General features: G+C 44.9%; 1 protein-coding gene across 1 annotated transcript in view; it reads left to right on the top strand.

Annotated features, from left to right (window-relative positions):
- SYNE2 (spectrin repeat containing nuclear envelope protein 2) overlaps nucleotides 1-19,096 on the top strand; it is a 265,942-nt gene that overhangs the window by 231,563 nt on the left and 15,283 nt on the right. The window contains exons 101-104 of the mRNA XM_037901108.2: nucleotides 10,964-11,126; nucleotides 16,539-16,726; nucleotides 16,900-17,050; nucleotides 17,924-18,106. Coding sequence (XP_037757036.1) covers nucleotides 10,964-11,126; nucleotides 16,539-16,726; nucleotides 16,900-17,050; nucleotides 17,924-18,106 — 685 coding nt within the window. The remainder of the gene's footprint in view (nucleotides 1-10,963; nucleotides 11,127-16,538; nucleotides 16,727-16,899; nucleotides 17,051-17,923; nucleotides 18,107-19,096) is intronic.

Raw genomic sequence — 19,096 nt, 5'->3', positions numbered from 1 at the left:
AGTGTGCCTTTGTTTACTCACAAGAGTGGATCTCAGTGAGACAAATATCCCAATGGCTCTATCTGCCTGCTGTGATAGTGGGGCCGGGAGGGGGGGTGCAATTTAAAAGTTCGGTCACCCCCTGAACAGCTTGAGTCACAGCGCCTCCGCCCCCCTTACCCTCAGTCTCCCCACCCGGAAAGCAGCAGCCCCTCTCTGCAGCACCTAGCTGTTGCGCCTGCCTCTCCCTCCCTCTCTCACAGCTCAGCCGGCCTTTGAGGTCACTTGACTGGCTCGCTTCTGCCAGCTGCCACACAGGGATGGGGCCTGGCAGCACCATGTGACTAAGTGGGGCTGGGTCTGAGTCAACAGGAAAACCCACACATGGGAGTGGGGCGGCCTCACCCAGAGCCCGCAGAGGCTGGGTGGTTTCCAGCTGTGGCTTTCAAGGGCTCCCAGCTAGGGGCACCTGCGTATTAGCCACCCCATGGCCCTGGTTAAATCCCCCCAGGTCCCTGTGTGAGACCCAAACTAACACTGGGCCAGGCGCAGAATTTGCCTCCTGTAGGTGGGCCCCATTGGCCTGGTTGGAGGGTCGTCGTGGGTCAGCACCAGCGTGAGCCAGGCCTGCAAAGGGAGGCAGCTCGCTATTGCTGGTGTCTCTGTTTTGAATAATCTACTGTGCACTCATGTATTTTGAACTCACTCCCTGCACACAAAAAAAGAAATAAAAATATAAACCCTGGCAGAAATCGGGTGGGCACAGATTTCCCATAATGCCAGAGAAAATGGTCAAATGCATTAGACTTCCAAATAATTTCTTGGATTTTTGGTTTGATTTTTCAAAGTTTTTGTGCCATGTTGCTGATTTTCAGATACATCTGTGTTTAAACCAAGTTTCTTTCTTTCTCTCCCTCCCAGCCCTTCTCACCCTTCTCTGGCAGCGATGTCAGAACACGGAATTTGTGATGATTTATTTTTTGACAAATGAATGATGTCATAAGTAAAGATTAGGGAGCAGTTTGATTGCCAGTGTAACTCCTTGCACTTCATTGGTCCTACTCCTTCACTGGAGGGCTGAGCACAGGACAGGGTAAATTGAATAGGAGTGAGCTTCAATTTGTACATAAAAAGCTGTGATATGATAGCAAACAAGGCAACAGAGAGCATAATCCAAGTAAGCATTTTGTGTGTGTGTGTGTGCGCACGTTTGTGTGTGTTTTAATTTTGGGGATTGCTTCAACAGGAAAATCCCTCTATAAATCATCAGAGTCTGAGGCTGAAGGTATCTGACTGTACTCAGCAGACTTTACCTTTTGGTTTTGAAGCCTCTGGAGCATCACCTTTTCATTACCACCCCCAAGCAATCACTCAAGGTATTTTTCTTCATGAGCTGATTCTGTTGTGTCAAAATAAAGCTATTTTGTGTTTGTGGTTGGGTTCTCTGCAATTTGCCAGGTAAAAATGCAGATTAACAGAAGGAAACCAGTGTTGTTCAGTGTGTGTGTGTGCGCGCACGCGTGCCGAGACTCCCCAGCTAGGGGCTTTGCAGAGGAGGAGGAGGATGGAAAAAGGCTTTTTCCCCCCCCTAGGGGAGATGCTAAAGCAATGAATAAATAGGGCATCCATAGAGGAGGGGTTTCCTCTTCCATGAGTGCTGTGGTTAAACAGACAGAATCCTTGCAGCTTGGAATTTACAAGCTAAGGAATGATTTTCCCCTATAAACGGTAAGTGCTGTTTCAATAATCAGCTCTGCATTTGGTTATAGTGCGTGTAAGAATAGAAATCACTAATTCAGTAGTATCTGTCTGGGTGGTTCAGCAGACTTGGGGGATGGGCATTGCTATGTCAGCATGTGCGTGTGTGTGTGTGTGTTTGCAATTTGCCTGTGACAAGTGGATGAGAAAATGGATTATGCTGTGTGGGAGATGCAGTTCATTAGACCGGATAAATAGCATTGAGGGGCCTTCTAAGTTAAAATGTGTACTGGTCTCTTTGGTATCTCATTGTACCAATGTCAGTGGAGATTTGGGACTACAATATTATGGATAAATGGAAGGTTTAATATGAAATGTAGCTTGCCCCTTCTTGTTCAGTGATTATGTGATATTAATTCTTGTAATTGAAATAATACAATCAACCAATGGAAAGGTTTCTGTGTTATTTTCAAGAGCCAGAAGCTGCACAGAGAAATGAACGTGCACACATTTAAAGGTTGGGCCCAAATGAAATAGTCATTCCTTAAGCTTGTGTGCTTTATATGTCCGTTTGCACTAAAATCTACCGAACAAAGATTTTCTGTTATCAGGCAGTAATGTCAATTGACCGTGCAATTTAATTTCACCATATTTTTTTTTTTAACAAATATGAATAGTATCTCTGCTCCCCGACCACAATGATATTTACACTGTGGAACGAGATTTAAAAATATGCATCTGAATCTCTTCATCCCATTAAACAAAGAAATGAGTTTTATTTATAGTTTGTTCTTTCTGCTACATTTTCTGACAGCACTGGTTATAAACCAGCATAGTGCAGGCAGGCACTATGCAATTCTTTATCACATCATGTTCCTGCCAGCACACTTTAGTCCTGGCCTGCAACAAAAGAACCCTTCTATCCCTGGACACATCCTGAGCAAGGACTGCCAAACATGCCATCCTTCATGTGGGCTTATGACACCAACATCTAGAAGGGATTTGTTTTAGGCCATCTGAAGCATTTCAATTCAGGCTCCAGTGGTGGAATGTTAGGACCTGATCCAAAGCCCATTCATATCAATGGGAGTCTTTAAATTCACTTCAGTGTCTCAGGATCGGGTCCTTAGTTATAACCCACTGGCACTACACAGTCCCTTGCCTCTACTTGAATTTAGGCTTTAAGATGAAAACATTTAGTAATTGTCTTCCAAGCATGTACTTAAGCACGTATTGAATGAATAAGGGCCATATTTAAGTCATGTTCATTGCAAAGTACAGGAGACTTTTCAGCCTTTTCCTTTTCATAGCCCCAGAGAAGCAAGCTGCAGCTGGGGAATGTTACGACCCAGTGCTGCTGGGAACCAATAGTCTCTTGAGTGGATCTGAGCAAATTGGTTGCAGCTGAGTCCGTTATCTAATAAATTAGTGAGCTGTCCACACACTTCGATTGTTACAAATGTGTTCGTTATTCAAAGTTATTTGACCAGTGCTTTATGTGACCCTATTTTGGCCTATGGATGATCATGAATTGTTCATCACATCTATTACTTTAATCATTTGCTTGTCTTAACTCACTATTCGTGCTGTGTGATTGGTCACCTCGCTCACATGGTACAGCTTCTGCTCCCTGATTAAATGACTTTCATACCCATAAAGAGCTTTCAGGACAGCCATATGATACGAACACTCGTACTCCTATGGTTCAGATTTGAGGAGCATTCATGACATTTTCTGCAAACAAAAGTTAATTCACACAAACACTTGCAGAAAGCAAATACAAGGTGTGACAAAGCTCTGTCCTTGCCTCCGTGGGTCCCGCGTTTCCTAGCGGATTTTGCTAGCCTCAGAGGTTCACCGTGACCCTCCACATAACCCTTCTCTCTCTAGAGACAAGGGTCACAGTGTACTGAGCCATTTTCATCATAAGCCAGTGAGGGAGGTGAGGAGAAGTTATCCTTCCTTGCACAGTCTCTGTTATCTCCCAGCCTCAGTGATTAATCAGGGGACAAAGTGGGGCGGGGGGGGGGGGGGGGGAGCCCAGGCCCACCCTCTACTCCGGGCTCCAGCCCAGGCACCCTAATAGTATCAGCTATGGTAGCTGACCTTTTAGAAACATGACATGTACAATTCCCTGGGCTACTTCCCCCACAGCAGCCTGCACTTCCTGAAGCTCTACTTCACCCTTACCTCAGGGCCTCCTTCCTTGTGCCTGATATGGTGTGTACTACTCAGTCTCTCCAACAGTGCAACTTCCTCCCACAGCTCCTGACATGCACACCCACCTGACTAACTGGGAGCCTCTGATTGGCTTCAGGTGTCCCAGTCAACCTAGCATTCTCGCTGCCTTCTGGAAAGTTCTTAATTGGCCCCAGGTGTCTTAATTGACCTGGAGCAGCTGCCATTTCACTGATCCTGGTACTAGGGATTTGTTTAGCCTGCAGCTCATATATCTATCTCCCACTACTTTTCTGTAGCCATCTGGCCTTGCCCCGTCACAAAGGCTACGGTAGCAGTGACACAAATGTGTGGTTTTTATTCAGTCAAAGGGTCTTGGATTCTTTGTTCCAATATTCCCCTGGGAATCCTGAGGGAATGCTTCCAATTCTCTTTGACATCAGTGGGCGTTGAGGGCACCCAGCATTTCTCAGTAGGCTTTCAGCACCCTTCAGGATTTTTTTATGGCTACCTGGCAACTTCGTTCCTCTGTCACAATGAAACTCTCTACAACCAGGTTAAAGCTTGTCTGTGCGGGAGACAGAACTTTTTCAGGGGCTGGTTCTGAGACTGTGGACTGAACTCCCCCAGGAACTAAGGACCATCACAAACCTCACCACCATCTCCTCCAAGTGCAAAGCGTGTTTCTTTGATCTCCCCGCTCTAACAAATACATAGCAACATTTATATTAACTCCCCTCCTCCACCCCTCCCAAAAAAATCCCTGCCTTCCAAAACAAAACTCTCCACTGTGCACGCTTCTTCCTCTAGGGAGACGATGAGAGAACAAACAACACATGACAGATGTTAGTCACCTAATGCGCTACTGGAAGGCACTCACATACTGCAGTGTCGTGCACAGAATACAAACCTATATAGAACAGAATTAGAATATACTAACCTTGAGCCACATGCCCAGTGTTGGTTGACTTCACTAAGAATTTACCCGTCTGTGTGTTTATTCAAGACAGTAGTTTGTTCCCATACTGTGATATTGTACCAGCACTGATTTCTGAAAGGCGTTTATTATTATCACCTGTCCGTTTATCTTAGGTTTTAGTTCTCAAGATCGAGATTAATGACCCAGAGCATTAAGGCTGGGATGAAAGACATATTCTAGCTGGCATATGTAACAGATTAGTTAATTAGATTGGCAGGTCTCTGGTGATAATTGTGTTACAAAGGAAACACATACTAATAGTGCCACAGTGGTTGTTTCTATTGTGCTATAGTTGCTGGCAATCCTAACAAACATTTTCTACTACAACAAACATATTGAGAGCAATATTTATATTCTGAATTAGGGAGGTTTCTAAGACAAACAGCTGTATTTGCTTTCCTCATTGTAAAATCTTTTCCTTTTAAAAATCACTTCATTGTAAAATTACTTCCTTCCTGTTTTTCCTGATCTTTGTTTATTTGTCAAAGTTGCAGCCATGCAAACACTTACTTATTACTACGGCCAAGTTTTAGTCAGGGGTATTTTTAGTAAAAGTCATGGACAAGTCACGGGCAATAAACAAAAATTCATGGCCCGTGACCTGTCCATGTCTTTTACTATTGTAACCCTTCTGCCCATCAGAGTTGGCAGCAACAAGGGCCGGGTTTAATATCTAGGGGATCCATTCCAATAACACAATGCAAACCGGCTCGAGCCCCCACCCAGTGACCTGGGACAAATATATACCACCCCCGCTGGGCGCCTCCAAGAGGCAATACTTCCCCTCTCGCAAGCACATAGTCTGAGTATAGCAAAAAGCCTTTTAATAACAGAGAGAAACAATGTGGCATTATGTTGGGGAAACACCACCAACAGGATTCATAACACAACCCTTGAGCAAAAAAAACCACCCCAAGCAAATTGGGGCATGCCCCTTTCCCTCGGGTTCTTGAGTCCCAGCACCCAAACGTCTCTTGAGTCCAGCAATCCACAAATCACCCAAAGTCCAAAAAGTCCAGCCCCAGAGTTCAAAAGTTCATCTGCAGAGTGTTACTCCCCAGTCTGCCTAAACTGTGCCTGTGTGTGGGGGAAAGGGGTAAGGGGCACCTTACGTGTCCTGAAGCTGACTGACCCACAGGGCTCTGCTCTGCTACGCTGTCTCACGAACGGCTCTACTCCACCACGACCGGCTCCGCTCTGCACACCTCACCGTCTCACGAACAGCTCTGCTCAGCTCGCCGTCTCACGAACACACCGCTGTCTCACGAACGGCTCCGCTCCACCACGACCGGCTCCGCTCTGCACAGCTCGCTGTCTCACGAACAGCTCCGCTCTGCACAGCTCACCGTCTCACGAACAGCTCTGCTCGGCTCGCCGTCTCACAAACACACCGCTGTCTCACGAACGGCTCCGCTCCACCACGACCGGCTCTGCTCTGCACAGCTCGCTGTCTCAAGAACAGCTCTGCTCAGCTCACTGTCTCACGAATGGCTCCGCTCTGCACAGCTCGCCGTCTCACGAACACACCGCTGTCTCACGGACGGCTCCACTCCGCACAGCTCGCCGTCTCACGAACAGCTCTGCTCAGCTCGCCGTCTCACGAACACGCTGCTGTCTCACGACTGGCTCTGCTCCTGCTCAGCTCGCTGTCTCACAAACAGCTCTGCTCAGCTCAGCTCGCTGTCTCACGAACGGCTCCGCTCTGCACAGCTCGCCGTCTCACGAACAGCTCTGCTCAGCTCGCCGTCTCACGAACACACCGCTGTCTCACGAACAGCACCACTGCACTCTAGATCTTCCGGCTCCCCACTACTTGACACAGTGCTCAGTGATTTCAGCTCTTAGTGATTTCAGCTCATAGTAGTGGGGGCCTTAGTGCTGGTGCACCATAAGGCCAAAGTGAATGCAGCACAGTACCTGCAGCAAGACTCTTAATAGACCCAAAATTAGCTCTGACATTCCACAGTGGAGAGAGACAGAGGTGCAATTGGTGCTTCAGGCCCACACCACCAGGTACTAATACCTGTCTCAAGTCTCTCTCAATTCACACAGTTTTGGAACCCATGACCCTTGCCTAGCGAGTGCTACTTAGTTGATGGTGAGTCCCTCCATCATAGCAAAAGGCCAAGTACAGTTCCAAGCACAGTTCCCATAATCAGGGTAATAACAATTTATTCTTCCTGCCCCAATAACAGAGACACTGGGGATCCCACAGCAGCCGAAGTGACCATTTGGGCAGCTATGGCCTCATTCTAGGCGGGGTGGGTGTGCCTATGCAAATGAGATCGGCCCCTGAAGTTTTTTTTTTTTTTTCCACAACTTGCCACACCTCACCACCAGATGTCAGGGTGGAGCTCATCCTGACACTGCTTACACTATAAATACCCCTGACTAAAACTTAGCAGCTCCTGAGACCCTAGGGTGCTCTGGATGGCTCTGAGACACCGCTGCTCTGGGATGCCCCTGACACTGACAGCTAGCCCCTGCACTGGTGGTGGGGGCTGACTTCCCCCGGCTGCTCTGAGGCCCTGGGGACCGCTGCTCTGATGGCCTCCAGGGTGGCCCCTGGGACCGCTGCTGCTCCGGGACTGCTGCAGCTCCAGTGACTCCAGGGCCAGCTGCTGGGGCTGCTCCTGCAGTGGCCAATGTGGCTGGCCCTGGGACCACCCCAGCAGCTGCCCGAGTGGCTGGTCCCAGGGTCCATCCCAGCAACTGCCCAAGCAGCTGGCCTCAGGGGCAGCCCCCGCTGCTTACCCCAGGCCAGGTGCTCGGGCGGCCCTGGGGTCAGTCGCACCAGCAGCTGCGGAAGTCATGGAGGTCCCGGAAAGTCACAGAATCTGTGACCTCCATGACAGATTCGCAGCTTTCATTATTACTTGTGGTCCCCCATCTGTGTCTCTGCATTCCCCTGTTGTCTCTGATGTTATACTTAGATTGTGAGCTCTTTGGGGCAGGGACTGAATATTTTTGTTCTGTTTACACAGCATCTAGCACGAGGGGGCTGAGGTCCATGATGGGAGCCCCTTGGTGCTAAAGGAATACAAATAGTAATAATAATACTAGGTGTACTACTAATATTGACGTCCACTGAAGTCATGGTAGCGAGCGCTAACTTGGATAGTGTTTGCAGAACTGCACCTTTAGCATGAATGTGGTGTGAATGAACGGTGCCAGTCTGAGGCCTGGATCCCATCAACCAGCCCTCACGTGTTGTCCGAATGCAAAGCTCTGAGCACTTTATGGTATTCTGTTTGTACAGTACACAGTGATTTTGTAGATACGCAAGGTGATTTGAAAAGCGAAGAGTGGAAAATTGTGGTGTCCGCCAGGGGTCTGTACTCGGACCAGTGCTGTTCAACACATTCATACATCAGCTGGAAAAAGGGGTAAACTTTGAGGTGGCAAAATTTGCAGACGATACAAAATTACTCAAGATAGTTAAGTCCAAAGCAGACTGCAAAGAATTACAAAAGGATTTCCCAAAACTGGGTGACTAGGCAACGAAATGGCAGATGAAACTCAATGGTGATAAATGCAAAGCAATGCACATTGGAAAACATAATCCCAACTATACATATAAAACTATGGGATCTATATTATCTGTTACCACTTAAGAAAGAGATCTTGGGGTCTTTGTGGGTAGTTGCCTGAAGTCATAGCCGACAGGTAGTGGATGACAGGGGATGGATCACTTATATCCCACTCAATGTGCAGTGGCCGTCAAAAAAACTAACAGAATGTTAGGAACGATTAGGAAAGGGATTGATAATAAGACAGAAAATATCCTATTGCCTCTATATAAATCCATGGTACCCCCACACCTTGAATACTGTGTGCAGATGTGGTCCTCCCATCTCAAAAAAGATATATTGGAATTGGAAAAGGTTCAGAAAGGGCAACAAAAATTATTAGAGGTATGGAACAGCTTCTGTATGAGGAGAAATTAAAAAGACTGGGACTTTTCAACTTGGAAAAGAGATGACAAAGGGCAGATATGATAAAGGTCTATAAAATCTTGACTGGTGTGGAGAAAGTGAATAAGGAAATATTATTCACTCCTTCACGTAACACAAGAACTACGGGTCACCCAATGAAAGTAATAGGCAGCAGGTATAAAACAAACAAAAGGAAGCACATCTTCACACAACACACACACAATCAACCTGTGGAATTCTTTGCCTGAGGATGTTGTGAAGGCCAAAACTATTACAGGGTTCAAAAAAGAACTAGATAAGTTCCTGGAGGACAGGTCCATCTGTGGCTATCAGCCAGCAGGAGCAGGGATGCAACACCATGTTCTCAGTGTTCCTAGCCTCTTTTTGCCAGAACCTGGGAGTGGATGACACGGGATGGATCACTTGATGATTACCTGTTCTGTTCATTCCCTCTGAAGCACGTGGCATTGGCCACTGTCAGAAGACAGGATACTGGGCTAGATGACTCAGGATGGCCATTCTTATATCCAGTTGGACTAGAGCCATTTGCTGCAATATAATATCAAGCTCCCTTGTCGTATCTGAAAAAGCATTTCCAAAACATTGTTGAAGCAGGGCAATAGCTGCCCCTGCAGAGTAGCAATCCTGTCTTTCCCATGGAAATCATCAATCAGGAATTGTAAATTTACCCATACAAAACAGGTACACAGGAGTCACCATCCTGGAACAGACAAATGGATATACTACCTGTGACTTTGGCCTATTTTAGATGCTAAAGTGGGAGTGGGTAGAAATAAAGTTAACCCATCTGGGCAAGAGAAAGCCAGAGCCAGATTCCTTCCTGATGTAACTTCATTGACTACAGAGAGAGTATACCAGGGATGGATCTGGCCCACAGTCTCTGCTGTCTTTGCAAATCAGAGCTGGACCTTTTCCTCAAACTTGTCTCTTTTGTGGTCAGTCTCTCTCTCTCTCTTCATAGTGGCTTATTTAAGTTTCTCAATTTAGATTTATTATGCTAGCTTAACCTCTCTGTTTCATGTATGTCAGAGGATTCTGTTGCACCCTTCTGCATAAACCAGTATAGTCCATGTGGCCAAAATATCCCATTGCTATGGGGACAAAAGTATAGATGGCCTGTTTATGGAAGCCATAGAGATGTGTGCCCTAACCCTCAGATCTGCTGAAAATAGAAGAGGCAGAGGCATAGTCCACACACAGTGCAATGTCCAAACTCACCCCTTTTCCTGGGGTTTGGCTTTATTAACACAGAAATTAACACTAAAACAACACATATATTCAGTTCAAACCTTTTCCCTAGGCATGGCTGTTTTGAGATTCCTCTCTTCAAACTGCTCAACCCATGAGATACATCTTCCATCTCTCTCTCTAGAAAACAACTCCCACCCCACAGGTATAGAGCTGTTGTAGCGAACCATCTCCCTCAGTGGGGCAGCACAACCCACTTAATATATTCCTAACAGGATCAAAATCTGCTGGCAGGGTGCCTGTCCTCCAAGGTTGAACTGTAATTCACATGTGAGAGTAGCTTGAGAAAGAGCCCAACCTAGAAAACTAGGGAAAATAATGATTTTTCCACTTCCTGGCCTCACGTATACTTTTACCAAGTAGTTGTAAAATACTACCAGTGTAAATGAGAGGAGAGATCCGAATTGACCCAGTAGTGTTTAGACCCATTTTGCATGGGTGTAAATGGCTTCACTTATGCAAGCAGTGGAGCATGCAGCTCAAAGACTAAGGAGCAGTTCCTACCTGGTATGCACAGCCCAGCATTTTGGGGCAACGTGGTGTCACACTGCACCCCGGGAAGATGGGGGTGACTAGATTGTCTCAAATACAAAAAATGTACACTGGGGCAAGTTTTCTGTATACAAATCCTTAGGGAAATGACTAAGGAACCCACTAGCACTTGAAAGAGGCTAGGAAGGCCACTCCCTGTTCACAGCGTCTCCTAAAATGACTCACTTAGGACCTTCTGCAGCTGTGGAGGCATCTGCTATGCCAATTTGGGTAGGTTATAATTAAAATGTGTCTCTAATCTGCAGAAGGCAGGTCAGTTTGGAGATAAGAATAATGTATAAATCATACTTTCTTCATTTCCAGAGCCTCTGCTAATACTGCTTCCATTGTTAAATGTCTTTATAACAACCTGTTTTCTTTCCAATATCCCTAGGCTGAAGAAACTGGAAGGGACCTTTGCTGTCATACAGACATTAGACAAAAATATGAGTACCCTTCGCACCTGGTTGGCTCGCATTGAGGCTGAGCTTTCCAAGCCTGTTGTGTATGACATCTGTGATGATCAAGAGATCCAGAAAAGACTTGCCGAGCAGCAGGTGGGAAAATCATAGCATCTGAAATAAATGGGCTTAAAGTGATGCTGATTATGATCAGTCCTGTGTTTAAAATCACTCATTTCCTTTCCTTGACAGACTTTTCTGTTGTTCACATTTTGAGCCATTGTGTTTCCTGCCAAAGTGAGACAAGGTAGGTGAGGTAATATCTTTTATTAGACCATCTTCTGTTGGTGAGAGAGAGAAAAGCTTTCAAGCCACAAAGCTCTTCTTCAGTTCTGGGAATGGTACTCCCAGTGTTACAGCAAAATGCAAGGTGGAACAGATTGTTTAGCATGAATAGCACACATTGTAAGGGACCACTCAAGGTATCTCTTGTCTGAACAGTGTCCGTTCAGTCCATGGTTTTTAGTGTCTAGCAAAGTAATGAATTTAAGCTCCTAGGCTCATCTTTTGAAATGGTTGCGCAGGTGAGGTTTTTTTTCGTCTTTTATCATTTTTCTGGGTGAAAAAACATCAAAAACACCCTATCACCTGTGGGTGAGCACTTTTCACAAAGCGATCACTCTATACCTGACCTCTCAGTCCTCATCCTCAAAGGAAACCTGCACTTCAAAAGATGAGCCTGGGAGCGTAAATTCATTGACACTAAAAATCATGGCTTGAACAGAGACACTGGATGTATGGCTTATTACAACAAGCTGTAACCCACTAACGCCCTCTTTTTGTCCTATGACTGGAGTGGTATTAATGGGTCACTCTACCTTGACTGGTCTCTTACAGTATGTGCTATTTATGCTAAACAATCTATTCCACTTTGCATTTTGCTGTGACACTGCGAGTACCTTTCTCAGACCTGAAGAAGAGTCCTTTGTGGCTCGAAAGCTTGTCTCGCTCATCAGCAGATGTTGGTCCAGTAAAGATATTACCTTACCCACCTTGTCTCTCTAATATCCTGAGACCGACCTGGCTACAATACACTGCACTTAACAAAGTGTTTGTGAGACACTTTATAGGGATTTAACACTTAGAGAATGTTTTTGAAATTTAAATATTGTAGAAACAAACAAAAACATTCATAAAATTCTTTCCCGCCTTCCATTAGTGCATTAAGCAATGTGACTACACCTCTGTCGTGTTGTTTGTTCTCTTATCTTCTTCCCCTTTGGATAAGGCTTTGCTCGGTTCAAGACAGCAGATGCTTCAGGGCTAGACAGTGATGTCGGGCTTGTCTACACTGGCAATGTACAGCACTGCAACTTTCTCGCTCAGGCATGTGAAAACAACATCCCCCTGAGCTCAGCAAGTTTCGGCACTGTAAAGCGCCAGTGTAGACAGTGCCCCAGCGCTGGGAGCTACGCCCCTGGTGGAGGTGGGGTTTTTTAGAGCACTGGGAGAGCTCTCTCCCACCGCTCGCCATGACCACAAAGCCATGATAAAGTGCTGCCACGGCAGCGCTTACCATATCCAGTGTAGATGAGCCCTCAGTCTGTGCCCATGCACAGGAGCGAGGGATAGAGTGAACCTCTCTGCACTGAGGTCCTTGACCCATACCTGCTTGCTTCTCCCAGGGCAGATAGGCAGGAATTCCTCACGGGAATGGGCAGGGCCTTAACAAAGCAGCTAGTACAGCTGAGCTGATTTTGGGAGGCAGGGCAGGGATGGCATTATTGCACTCACCCACTCGTGCATGGGAGAAGCAGGGAGGGGACTGTGGCTCAGAGGAGTGTCTCTGAGGAGCAGTGCAATTTATGCATCATCACCCCTTGCTTGGGGCTGTGCCTAAAGGCACAATCTAGGCTGAAGTGTCTGCACAAACAGATTAAAAATACCTGCCGCTGTGGGACAACAGGTCCTACGACTTAACTCTGACCATCGCCATAATAGGGGCATTTATAGTTTATCCTAAAACTTTTAGGGCTAAACTTTCCAAAAGTGGAGGCTTATAGGTCTGCCTGCAAACAACATGCATGGCTGCTTAAGTGTTCCGCACCCCACTGGCTGTTCCTTTGTCTGAGAGAAACTACCTTGACTAATCCAGATATAAGAGCTCCGTTCCCTGTGGAATTATTTGAGCTTCCTTTCCACAGAGCTCAACACAGCACTTCAGGAGGCGTTACAGTCAGGGTCAGACTCACCCTTTGCAGAGGTAGTGGGCATGGCTCCCATTGACTTCAGTAGGAGGAGCTGTGCATGCAGACAGGAGCAAGGGTGGCCTTTGGCTTCCAGTGTTTAATAGTTTAATCTGCAATGGTAAGGGTTCTTTAAATAACAAGTAATTATTTTCCCCTCATTAAAACCTCTTAGCTTCCATAGGCTGTGATAAATTATGCCCGGCTGACACCCGAGATAACTCCTCCTGGGAGCAGAAAACAAAGACTTGGGACACAAAAGAATTGTGTCCAAACTAATTTATTTTTACTATGGCCATTCCGACTTCAGCGGCAAAGATACATTATTTACTCCTCAGAGTCCTATAGAATAAGCTACTGTTTGGTTGCTTGGATTTCATTTTAAACAAAGAAATCTGGGACACCCCTAGCCTCCTCCTGCTGTAACCTTTAAACACACTGGATATGGCAAGGTAGTGCTCACTCTAAAGACTTCAAAGCAGAAAGCCTTTCACTAAGCTTTACTTGTTGCATTCACATAGGGGTTTGAAAAGATCTTCCTTGGTTTTATTTCAAAAAAATATTTTGATGGATACAGCCTAATGGTGAGGAATATGTCTTAATAGATTGTTTTATGTTTGACATCCATGATCACAAAGGTGTTATGTATGCTGTCTGGAATAACTGTTAATTCTAAAACTCTGGGTAATTGTTTGCCGGTGGAGATGCTTTTATAACGTTTCATTCATCTACAGGTTGAAGATCGCAACATAAGGCATTCTGTTTAAGATTTAAAATACAAATTAAAGATGTCTCAGTATTGCAGGAGGAGTCCAGCATTGTAGGGCCAGTTAAATAATTAAGTCTAATAAACTTTGAGCAATGAAGTGAGGAGTATTTTGTTCTGTATGCATGTTTTGTGCCTCACTTAGTGTATTTTAGTTTGTCTTGCCACTCTAATGAGAGTTAACATGGTTTTAATTAAGCAGTTGTGATAGCAACAAGGATTCTGACTGAAGTTATTATATGAACCCAAACATAACGGATAACAACAATACTTTGGTAGTATCAGCAAGCCACTTTTGCATTAATAGAATAGTTTTTGTACTCTGGGGGTAAGATTCTGATCACGGTTCCACCAATGTAAGTAAGTCCAGAGTAACATCACTGAAGTCAGTTGTAGATTTACAGCAGCGTAACAGAGAGTGGAATCTGTTCCTATGTACAGGCCACAGATTCAAAAGACAAGGCCTCTTCTTGGATAGAGAGAACAGCCTAGAATCCATAGTAACCTATTTAAATCCTGTGCTGGATCTGCTTTTAGCATCTGTATAAGGATTAGTGCTCTTACTTTCTAGAAGCACCAGGCAAAAGTAACAGAGAACCAAAGAACAGCTGAGCTATCCGCGAACAGGAAGACTGTAACAATACACATTGCAGTCAGTCAGAAAAACATGGGTTAGATTTTAAGAACGAGGAGTACTTGTGGCACTGAGCAGTCTGTTACTCTGGGCTAGATGGTGATTCACACTGCAGAGGAGTAAGACCCCACCACCACTCCTTACACCTCTACCTTGCTCTTGGTCCAGGTGGATAGGAATAAGTAAGGCTAATTGTCTGCTTACTCCCTCTATGGAGTGGGAGATTAGGGACAGGACAGAGCCTTGCCTCCACTTCCCCACCCTCCACTCACAGAAGCTGAGCCACTGGGGGAGTGAGAGGAGAGTGATAAACCGCTGGTATAGGCCAACCACAGATTACTACACCCGCAGTGGCAAGGAGGAATCAGGGTAGAATTGTTACTCAAAGTGGTGACTCAGCATAATGCTACTACTGGGATAGCCCAGCTTGTGTATCACCCCCCTTGCCTAAAGTCACAGTCTAGCCCTCTGTGAATAGCCCCATTGAAATCAATGGTTCTTCTCAAGGAGTAACTCACGGGCAGTGTGAATAAGGGCACCAGAATCTGGCCCAAGAGGTTCAAGTCACATTTGACATTCTTCTCTATGTGGTTACATAACAAATTAGACAGATTTGAATTTTAGCAAGATACATACAAAACTCTGGCATTAGTTGGTGTTCTAACAGCCTCAGAAATAAACCTCTGTGAGTGGTACGGATGATGTCATAAATCATTATCAATAGCAGCAGCTTTTCATTAACTCCAAGGATATTTCTTTTTATGTAAAATACTGTATGTACTTTAACTTTAGTCATTTCTGGCTTAGTTCTGCTTTCAGGTACCTATGCTACTCTCACTTAGATCAGCCAGTGAGGTTTTGCTCCTTTTGTGCTAACATTCTGAAGTTATACTGTTCGTCTTTTATTAACTCCTGAGAGCATCTTCCTTTAAGTCCTTGTGTTCTTCTCTATTCCTGTGGGTTCTCCCTGGGCTGTAAAATCAAGAACAAAACCAGCAGTGGATTTCTTGTTCAGGAGTGCTGGTGGAATTGGCATTACCATTTAATGGGATTTCCCACTGACATTGTTTGCTTGTGTTGCAATAAAGTTCCTGCGGAGTTATTGCATCCTCAGTAGTGAAGCCAGGAACAGGTCATAAAAATGTAAATGTGGTTAATATTAAATGGCATTTCCCAAGTCCCTAGGGTTGCATGGGGTGGCTTTTTAATAGCATTTCAGATGATGTTTACTTCTCTGACACTGCACTTTGGAGCTGTATTGCACATTCTGCATTTATTGCATTGGTCTCAATAGGAGATTAGTGCCACATATACAATGGAAGTACAGACTCTGGAGAAGAAATACATAGTGCAGATTGGACGAGAGAACTTTGCTTTTCATTTTTAAATGATACCATGGAGCAGATGATCCCAGAGGGAGGAACTGAAAAATTGCAGATGTGACTCTTTGGTGTTTGCCACTCTTCTGCAGTTTGTGATATTACCAGAGTGACGTGAATTATGCTTTTGCATTCACTGAGGTTATGAATTATCCTGTGTATTCACCGCTAGAGTTTATAGTGGAATAAACCAAGAAGAAGATGCTGTCTGATATTGTAAAAACAAATACATTTGTCTTCACATTTTTACAATGTAGAATGTGTGGTTTGGATTTTGAATGTGTATTATACTTGTCAAATTATTAATGAAGGTATTGGACTTTCACTGAGAAATTAAATGGGGAAGAATGCACTTTCCCATGACAGCTCTCTGATCTCTTCTTTGTTTGTCATTTGTTCAACACATTCTATAAGTCCCTTCATTAAAACTAAAATTGCATTTACTGAGCTGGCGATCACTCTTCTCTGTCCATTACAACCTACTACAAGGGAATGTATATGTTTAATTGCTTGTTAATTGAACTCTTTATTTCCTAATCACAGGATCTGCAACGAGACATTGAGCAGCACAGTGAAGGGGTAGAATCTGTGTTTAATATCTGTGACAAGTTGCTGAGCGATTCAGATGCATGTGCTAATGAGACAGAATGTGACTCCATCCAGCAGACTACCAGGAGTCTGGACAGACGGTGGAGAAACATTTGTTCCATGTCTATGGAGAGGCGAATGAAGTGAGTCCTTTTCTGACACTTCTAGGACGTGCATGTAACTGTGCGATATTTCAGGGAATTTTGTTACATTCTACATGAACCAAATTTTGAAGAGAAAAGCAAAAATTATAGAGACATGATTGGCAAGCTTGTGATAAACCAGAGCCTTTCTTCCCTCTCACCCCCCACCTCAGAATTGAGGAAACCTGGCGCCTGTGGCAGAAGTTTTTGGATGACTATTCTCGCTTTGAAGACTGGTTGAAATCGGCCGAAAGGACAGCAGCTTATCCCAACTCTTCCGAAGTTTTATACACAAATGCCAAAGAGGAGCTGAAGAAGTTTGAGGTAAACACTTTTTATTTCAGCTATTGATGTTTCACAGACATCATGTGTGCTTATCAAGAATACTAATTCTTGCACATATAAAGAACCTTTCATATGAGCCTCTCAAAGCTCTTTGCAGACTTCACAGCTCCTCTCCGAGATACGGGAATACAATTATACCCATCTTTCAGATAGGCAAACGGAGGGACAGAGAGGTTAAATAACTTCCCCAGCATTAGGCAGCAAGTCAGTGACAGAGCTGGGAACAGAACCCAACATTCCTGATACTTATTTGCTCTAACCAGAGGTGGTACTCGCCCACTGGAGGGCCTAAGCAGGAATATTTTGGGGGCCCCCAACACATGCTAATAATTAATTGAGCAGCTTGGGGCTCTAAGCAATTGCTTAGTCTGCTCTGGCTCTAACAAATAGACTGTACCCTGGTATTAGTTCCTGGGGCGAGTGGTTGAACTGCTTTTAGACACATTTTCTCCAAGAAGTTGATAATCCTTGAAACAGTCCTTAATAGTAGATTATTAAAAGCTACATTTTATTTGCTCATGTAACTCAGCTGTTTGTTTTGCTTATAAAAGTCTAAGAGATTGCAAGCTATTATATACTACATGTATTTTGGATGTGATCATTTATTTCCAATTGGACAAGAAACTGTAATAGACTAAATTCTGTAAGTAGGACAAATTGCATATGTGCTCTCACGTCCTGTGACTTCAGTGGGAGCTATGAACACACATCTGAGGGCAGGTTGTGGTGATAAAACATAATCAGGGTTTTGATTGATTGTGAGGATCCGATTTTTCTGTTCCATGATTGCAGTATTTTATCGATCTTTTCTCTGAAGTGCAAAGGAATAAGATTACTAAATTTGCATTACAGGCATTTCAAAGACAAATTCATGAGCGACTCACTCAGCTGGAGCTAATCAATAAACAATATAGGCGGCTTGCCCGCGAGAATCGTACAGATTCAGCCAGCAAGCTGAAACAGATGGTACATGAAGGCAACCAGCGCTGGGACAATCTCCAGAAACGGGTTGCTGCCATTCTAAGAAGACTGAAGGTAATTGCAGGGTGTTGTGAGGGTTAGTGTAAAGCCCTGTGAGGCCCATGTAGAAATAACACTACCTAAGTGCAAAGTTGTTATGAGAATGCTCATCATCTACACAGTTAGATTTTTCATTTATAAATGCAAACCCCAAAGTTTACATAAGGAACAATCAGGCTGGAACACAAACCAGCAAAATCAAAGACAGCTCAAGGTGAGGTTAAACATTTGCCCCAAGTTCTCTCCTGCACCAGGTTTCCACTTAGTGCAACAGAAGATAAGGGATGCCATCAGGCAGCCTGTTAATAGCTCCCTGATTTTCAGGGTGGATGTGTTGTTGCTCCAGCACAGGGTTAGGGCAGCCTGGGGGCTGTTCTAATCTACCCATGGTGGCAGTGGTTCCCTAGGGACAGCTGTGCTCCTGGGACAATCTACCCCACCTCTGACACTCCTGCAACCAGGGCTGGGAGGAGAGGGCTTGGCACAGGAGTCAGGTACAAGAAACTGGCCTTTGTTCTTAACTAGAACTAACTATGGAGACGTGGATAAAGTTATCCCAAGAAAATCTGTCAATCCATACTGGGATTCTGCAGTCATAAGAACAGAACATAAGAACGGCCAGACTGGGTCAGACCAAAGGTCCATCCAGCCCAGTGTCCTGTCTACCGACAGTAGCCAGTGCCAGGTGTCCCAGAGGGAATGAACAGAACAGGTCATCATCCAGTGATCCATCCCGTCGCCCATTCCCAGCTTGTGGCAAACAGAGGCTAGGGACACCATCCCTGCCTATCTTGGCTAATAGCCATTGATGGACCTATCCCCCATGAATTTAGCTAGTTTTTTTTTTAACCGTACTCTTGGCCTTCGCAACATCCTCTGGCAAAGAGTACCACAGGTTGACTGTGCATTGTGTGAAGAAATACTTCCTTTTGTATGTTTCAGTAAAGTGTAACCAGAGGTTAATGCAGCAAGGTGTGTAAGTTACCAATCAATGCGTGAGGGCAC

This window comes from Chelonia mydas, chromosome 6 (assembly GCF_015237465.2).
Source record: "Chelonia mydas isolate rCheMyd1 chromosome 6, rCheMyd1.pri.v2, whole genome shotgun sequence".
Taxonomy (NCBI): Eukaryota; Metazoa; Chordata; order Testudines; family Cheloniidae; genus Chelonia; species Chelonia mydas.
Note: the sequence above shows the minus strand (reverse complement) of the source record. Positions and strands in the feature narration are given on the sequence as shown.